General features: G+C 38.0%; 1 protein-coding gene across 1 annotated transcript in view; it reads left to right on the forward strand.

Moving 5' to 3' along the window:
• DOCK3 (dedicator of cytokinesis 3) overlaps nt 1-7934 on the forward strand; it is a gene marked incomplete at its 3' end in the record, with an annotated part of 69928 nt that overhangs the window by 8449 nt on the left and 53545 nt on the right. The window contains exon 5 of the mRNA XM_009573989.1: nt 1729-1876. Within this exon, the coding sequence (XP_009572284.1) occupies nt 1729-1876 (148 nt within the window). The remainder of the gene's footprint in view (nt 1-1728; nt 1877-7934) is intronic.

The raw sequence follows: 7934 nt of genomic DNA on the forward strand, positions 1-7934 counted from the left end.
CCAAAAAGGAGCATTAGCAGAAGTACCTGCCTGCTGGAAGCCTATCAAGCTTGTAGCCCAACATTTAGCAGCACACACTTGCTTCTTTCCAGGCTCTCTTGGCTGCTCGCGTAGAGCTATCCAAAGGAGAGATCTGGATGCGTAATACCTAGGCCTGACCCCACCCAAGGAAGAAAGCCCGCCCTTGCTAATTTGCTTGACTAGTCGCCCTTTATAGAGTGGGTTTCTCTGACTATTCGTAGGCCAGGCTAGGCTTCATTTATTCTTTTTGAGATTTGCAGTAGCAAGAACGGAAAGTGTTTATGATTGAAGTTGAATTTAGAATGTGTCTTACACGGTATAGTACAGTGCTCGAAGTAGTTCATGGACAGGTAGATGAATTTTTTAGCCCAGCAGTGTGTTTAAGTGAAGTGACTGTATGACTTCTAGTACATGAATTAAATTGCTTCCATCTTCTAGATGGAAGGTGCTGGATAGGGAAAAACCTCTAGTTAATGAGGATATAATTAGTTAGTAACAGGGAGGTAAATGGTTCGAAACTATGAATGTATGTATTTTCACTGAGAAATTAGCAAGTAAATATTTTACCTATGGTAAGTGTAACTTATTTCCAATATTTAAGCCTGAAATGTTAACAACATATAATAGGAATAACAAACAGTCTCTTCAGTTGTATTATTCTAAACAACAGAGTAGTGCATTGTCTTTCATGTTTCCCAGGTTTTCAGTTAACTGAAAAATGGCTAGGTAGTGTTTGCAATGAACGGGCCTTTAACCCTCTTTCCAGCCCATTCACTACTAGCATCCATTACCAGCCACAGATACCTTTTCTGAAGTATAGAAGGTCTAAACAGCTTAGTGAAACCATAGCTTTGTTGTGTCGTCCTGTGAATGACAATATGCCTTCTAAGTTACAAATGTGTTGGAAGGATCGGTTTTTCATTATCTGACTTCCCTGTGTCATAAAGTGTCTAAAAGTTAGAATTACTCTGTATCACTTGAGGTGATAAATGAAGCCTGTAGAAAGATACGATGTAGTTCAAGCTCAGATTCTTAACCTTGATGCAAGAAGTGCTGGACAAATTATTATGTGTAATGTTACAAGTTGGCTTAGATTATCAAAGTGATTTTTCTGGTCTTGGCATTTTTTACTCTATTAAAAAACTGCTTTAGCAATAGGAAGTTAATCATTGAGCAGCTTCGTATCTCAGAATTCTCCTTTATGCGCTCCAAGACAAACATGATAAATGACACAATATGTAATACATTCCCTTAAAGCAATTGTATAAAGTGAAAATTTGTGTAAGTACTGGACTATGATGGAAGGACCACAGTGAATCTTTGTGTGGATGCAGAGAGGTGAGTACGAGCCGTATTCTTGGCTTATTCAACAGATGATTTGTAGTCAACCCAGCTGGATGCAAATATGCGTCATGGGGCTGCAAATCAAAGATGGCCAGACATGACGCTGTTCACTTTGCCCTTGAGTGTTCTGTTAGCTAAATGAGGTGATAGGCCTTAATAAAGTAGCCCAGTGGGTCAGGTAGATTCAAACGGACCTCTGGATTTGGAAGTGTGTAAGAAGAAAGAAGAGTGAGAAGTACACGAAAGACTGCAAGCTGTAGCTGAAACTTACTGTAGGTATGCATACGCAGAGGCATAATAGAAGAGAATAGACAGAAGGGCTGCATGTGAATCTCTAATGTGTTAAATTTCTGTTAATTTTAGGTCGCATGTTGCTAAATGATTCAAAAAAAGGGCCCCCTCATTTACACTATCGCCGCCCCTATGGCTGTGCAGTATTGAGTATCATGGATGTACTTCAGTCAATTTCCGAAATAAAAGAAGAGAAAGATTTTGTTCTCAAAGTTTACACGTGAGTAACTCCTAGAAGCAAAAGAATTAGGAAAAACACTGTATATGTTGGGTGATGAGATACTAAAGAGAGATTAAATATCAAGGTGCCATAAACTGCATTTGCTGCTTTATCCTCCTCACAATGTGAACTATTGCTGTTGGCACTGGTTTTTGCTCCTTTATTATTCCAGAAGCCCGTAGAAACTAATGAGTATTATCACAGATGTTTCAGGTATGTGAAATGCTTCAGAAATTATTTAATACTGCCCAAATCTGTGTGACATGCAACGCTGCACTTTTATTAATATGATTTATTTTAAATCTACTAAGCTCAACACCAAAGAAATATACTGTATTTCACTTGATGATGGGCATAGTTACTCATGCCTCATCTCCTATTCCTTATCACTCATGGTGACCAACAAAAGAAGTAGAAAACAACTGAAGTCAACAGTGTGTGACCAGAAAACTCAAAACAAGTCAACGTTTTTTGAGCAAGAATCTATCTTCAGTTAGTTGTGATTTTGCACTAACAAATTCTTACTATGAAATGTGGTCTCACAGTCGTAATAAAGAGGCCGCAGACAAACTGTCTGGAGACTGCAGGGAATATTTAAATCTCTTGTCAGTGAGGATAGATACTGGCAAGATCTGTTTTGCAGATGGGCTGAGATACAGCTGACATTACTTTGTGGTCTGTGGCTGCTATCCGAGTAATAAGATAATTTGGGGGGTTATAGAACTTTGTTATTCTTTGGGAAGTGTATTCAGCAGCAGAAAATCTGACATTCAAGGGAAATTATAAATGAAAAAATGGCTTTCACTGTCACTGAAAGATTCTTGGATATCTCTTCATACATTAGAAACCTGTAAGTCCAAAGAAAAGTCTCTCAGAGTCAGCTCTTCCATTCTTCTTTTGCCAACAGTTATGAAACCTGTAGCAAAAATGTCAAGTTTGAGGGAAGAAAATGGTTGTCTTTTTCTCTTTGCCAATAGAATCTGGATAATCTTGGCATTTTGTCACCATTCAGTTTCAGCTTATCTCAAACCTGTGGTTTTTGATTATTTAGTTCATGTTAATATTGGCCTTGTAGATATGTGTTAATATATTGCAACTGCCACTTTTTGAATGTTTACAGTAATGGAACATTCTGAATATCAGATTTCTGTTTTGATGCCCTTTTAATGCATCTTTAGCTTCTTATTCACTGAAAAATAGGAGGGAAAAAACCTGTCAAATATTGGACTTCTCTGTCAGTGACAAATAAAGTCATGCAGCCAGTTAGAGCAATCCAAAGTCCTAGTACTATGATCAAAAAAATCACAGGATAGAGAGCTTCCCTTTTCTTCCTCTTAATCTGAAGTGTTTTGTAAATGTGGATTCCCTTCACACCACCCAAAGTACCAGCTGTATCTGCCTAAATCTTTAAATAGGTTTATACCAGCTGTTGTTCTTCACGTCTGCTTCCCCACACCTTTTGTTTTTAACATCCACGCGCACCCATCACTGCCTTCCCAGAGAGGAAGTAGAGCCCATACAGAATTCAACTCTGTAATCAGATGCTTGTAATTTTTTATCACTCTTATCATTTGCTTGAGTTGTTACAAGTCTGGCACATCATTATTTTATGCTACTGCTGTTTGGAGTGTTTTCTGAAAACCTCCAACAAAAGTCTTGAGAAGGGAAAATGGATATGTCTGAAGGGCACCAGCTTATCCCTTTTGCAGATTTAATAGCTGTTGGTCTTCCACGACAGAATGTTTTCACAGGTTTATCTGCTTGCATCTTCTCTTTGCACATTCTTTTAGCTAACTTACCTTTTCTTGCTTTGTAGACTAAAATTGAAATGACAGATTTTTGTCCTTTCTAAGTTTAAAATTGTATATGAATGCTTCAACAACACTGAACTGATTTTCTTACCTGCTGCTCTCATTTTGGTTATTGTTAAAATGCCTCAGGCCAACCCAAAAACATCATAAAGATGAAATAAGGAGGGAGGTGTATTTTTATTTTTAAAGGAGCAGTAAAAAGCATTCTTTTTGTATGCTATCTGGCTAAAGCTAAAGCTTACAGCTGCCACAGATGAGGCAGTCAGCATACAGCCAGAAAAGCCTTTTCATGGGGAGAAGCTGGAAAAAATTTGAGAGACTGAAAACCTAACAAAAGCTGAAAGAAATACATGGTGTTTCAATGGAGACCTTTGCTGGATCCACAAGAGAGAATGCTTATGGGGAAAAAAAAGAAAAAAAATCAATTTACTTCACCAGTCTTTCTCAGCTTGCCTTATTATTGTTAAAGATTTATGTCGGAAAAATCCTTCTTTCTCACAATCCAGATTTTCCTGTTTGTTAATCCCGCAGTCATGTTATAATCTTACTAAGAGGATATAGTACCACAGCTCTAGTTATAAGCTCATTATGTAAAAGCATGAAGGTTTACTTTTATAATTCTTTTTAATAATATACATGTAAAATATTTTAAAAGTGAGGTGGAAACTAAATTCTCGATCCATTTTTTTTCCTAAGATCACTCAATTTCATATTTTTATATGAATTTTTCTTTCATGTTTTTTCTCATTGAATGTTAGTCTTTGTGTCAATCTTCCCATTCCCCTAAAAACTTCGTGTATTTCTCTTTCATATTATCTTTTTCAGTTTTATTTTTTGTTCTGTTTTCTCTCAATCCCTTTTTTTCCTCCTTCTCCAGCACTAGCTCTTAAAATTCCTACCTTTTAATGTGGTGTATTGCCTGAATGCCTTTCCCTTTTGTTCCCTTATTCAGTCGTTGCTATTTGCCCAGCTGGACAAGAGCGGACATTGCATTTCTGTCCCCATCTGTCTGACATCAGGGTCTGATGTAGTATGGCAAACATTCCAAATGGTAAATTTACTGTAGAACCAGCCAAGCTGAAAAGGTGATGGATGGCTCAGGAGAAAATTCTTATTTAAACTAGAAATACATTTTGTAATACATTTGGTATTTAGGCAAATAAAACATTAACACAATAAAATGCATTACAGGCAAGTGTTTTCAGGCCAGCATTTCAAACTTGGGAGAATATTCTTCTCCTTTGTGTTCAGGAAATGTGAAGTGCAGCTTACGTTGGTAGTTGGTACAAAACTAGCTTCAAGCTATCTTTACAGTCCATTGATTTTGGGCTAACTTTGTTGCAGGTTAATTTGCAGGCATAAGTCATTGGAGGCTGAAATCTATTTTAACTTGCACTCCAGAGGGTGGTACAGCAACTAAAAAGTTATCAGAAGTTAGAAATTTTTTGTAGTCTCAGCTGTGAGGATGGTATAGAATTTGTCCTATTGGTTACCTTTGGGAATATTATTTGCAGTAGGGTGAATGACTTTGAATGTCTTGGCAAGAGACGAGAAGTAAACACAAATATAATTCACAAAAATGTGAAGATAATTATGTTTTTTTCCTGACAGGTAAGCTGAATAATGGTTAAAGTTCAGAGAACACCACAATTATCGAAAGGGTTTTTGCGCTGTCCATTAATGTCTTAGCTCTGTTGTGTTTTGGCTTTGAGAGATTGTTTTGGGGAGTGCAAATGTAGTAATTTGCCGTACTCCTAAGTTCTGGAAGGTCACTTCAGTGCTGACCTATCTTGAGTTACTGTGTGCACATCTGATCTCTCCTCCCAAAACGGGTATGGTAGTTACAGGAGGAATGGAGTAGAGCAACTAAAATGTTTAATGGCATAGAGTAGTTTCTTTATGAGAAAGACTGAGAAGGTGGGGAGCTTCAGTTTGGAGGGAAAAGTGGTGGTGGGAAGGGACTTACAAAACCATGGTGGAGGGTAAACTGTTGTTCACGGAATACAACAGTACAAGAATTAGGGATGCTCAATGACATTGGGAGGAGATGACATTAAAAAAGATGGAAGAAAGGACTTCTTTAGAAAGCAGGTAATGATCTTCTGGCTTTTATTGCCACAGGATGTTGTGAAGACAAGCAGTACTAGCAGGTCCAAAGGGGATAAGACAAGTTTATGAACAACAGGTCCACAAACAGAGGAATAGGAACAGACAGGGATGTACACTCCAACATCACTAATCCAACAACCTCAGGGCAGGGTACGTGAGCCTGACTGCTCACGTTCCCTGCCCAAGTAGCATCTCCTATTACCAGTGTGGGAGGCTTTTTTTTATGTTCATACATTCTTAACAAACAGCTGAGATGTCTGATACCTAAACCCATTGCAGTGAAAGGAGAAATGTTGAGACAGGTGGAGCTAAGATTTCAGGTGGGATAATCCCAGTCTAACTGCACCAGATAACCTAGGAATACAGGAATTCAGCCTGATCAGCGTTTTAATTAAATGAATATTTTTGGATAGCACGCTGGGAGGAAGTAACTCTTAAAGGTTTTCCTCCATTTTTTCCTTTTTTACTGTCTGTACTTCATGTTTAATTTATTCCAAGTTTTCTATGTTCCTTTTGCTTTTATAATAATCAACATTTGCGGGGGGGTGGCAGTAAGTGTGCCATAATAGGCTTTGTGGGTTATCTCGTTGTTCTTGGCAGTATATGGTTTTGCAAAGCTGTAGAAAATTACCAGCTACTACTTGTTCTAGATAGCCTTAATTCCTTTTGCCATGCTATTTTTCAGTTACATAAAGCAGCAGACAAAAATTCCCTACTGTCTTCACAGTAGCTGGTTTGTATCTTACCCTAATTTTGCCAACATTATGTACTCTTGGGGGGAAACAAAAAAAGGGAAAAATGTTAATATGCTTGGGAGAAGTTTTACAAAGTTTCTCAAGATTCCTGTCTTGCTAGGAGCTGAAGGCTTATAGTCTTCTTTTCTTTTTTTTCTTTCTTTTAAGAGTCAATAAGACAGAAGTTTAATTAATCGTTTAATTCAATTGCACTTCAGGAGAAATAAGATTCACTATTGCTACTGAGTTAAAAATTGCTGAAAATTGCTGACTTCATGGGGAATCTTTAAATCTTGCAGTTGTCATTTAAATAAAGCAGAATTAAATATAAAAGGTAATTAGACTTGATCAACATACTGTTTTTTTCTTTTTTTCTTCTTTTCATTTTTAACCAATAGCACTGTTTGTGGAAAAGGTTCCATTTTTGTTTTTCAGTCAGATGGTTATACTGGTAAAATTGTCATTTCAGCTGTGCTTACAATAGTGTAAAGTACTTCATAACGTTTATAGTGCGTCCCTTCATTATGTGGTAACAAGTTATATAGCACTGATGGCACTTTTTTCCTGGTATGACTCCATTCAAGCTTAGTGACTTCAGCAGGCTGTTTATACAGCTTTACATATACTAGTGCAAATAAAGTCGCATGACTTTGATGTTAAGGTAAACAAGAATCCTAATTCAGGTTGACAGGGACCTCTCTAGTCCAACCTCCTTCTCAGAGCAAGGCCAGCTGTGAGACCAGACCAGGCTGCTCAGGGCTTTACCCAGTCATGTCTCAATAATGTCCAAGGATGGAGACTGCACAGCCTCTCTGGACAACCTGTTCCAATAATGGAAAAGCTTTTTCTAATATCCAGTCTGAACCTTTCTTGTTTGTGTTTGTGCCTGTTGCTTTACATCATCTCACTATGCACCACTGAAGAATCTGGCTGGCTCCTTTGTCTTAATAAACTGCTTGTAGGCCTTGCTGTTAATGTTCCCCCTCTTGCCTTGTCTTCTCCAGGCTGAAGAAGCCCAGGTCCCTCAGCATCTCCTCCTACAGCACATGCTCCAGCCACCTGCCCATCCGCAGGACTCTCCCCAGTTGTCTGTTTCGTATTAGAGAGCCCAAAACTGAGCACAGTGTTCTAGATGCAGACTACCAGCCACCAAGTAATGTCTTTTCCCAACTGACAGCAGAAAGATATAAACAAATACTAGTTAAATATTGGTGTGTGTGTAAACAGTAATTTACAAAATACAGCTCTGAATATATCTTATCACTGGAGAAAGTTTTCTCTAGCTTTGGATTCTAAACAGAAGTGTGGCACTTCTGACTCAGGTGCCCAAGATCCAGAAAGACGCAACCATCCTATTTACACATGACTGGGCCATTTTATACCCTTAAACCTCTATTTCCCTAC

Source organism: Fulmarus glacialis, unplaced genomic scaffold (genome assembly GCF_000690835.1).
Source record: "Fulmarus glacialis isolate BGI_N327 unplaced genomic scaffold, ASM69083v1 scaffold11220, whole genome shotgun sequence".
NCBI lineage: Eukaryota > Metazoa > Chordata > Aves > Procellariiformes > Procellariidae > Fulmarus > Fulmarus glacialis.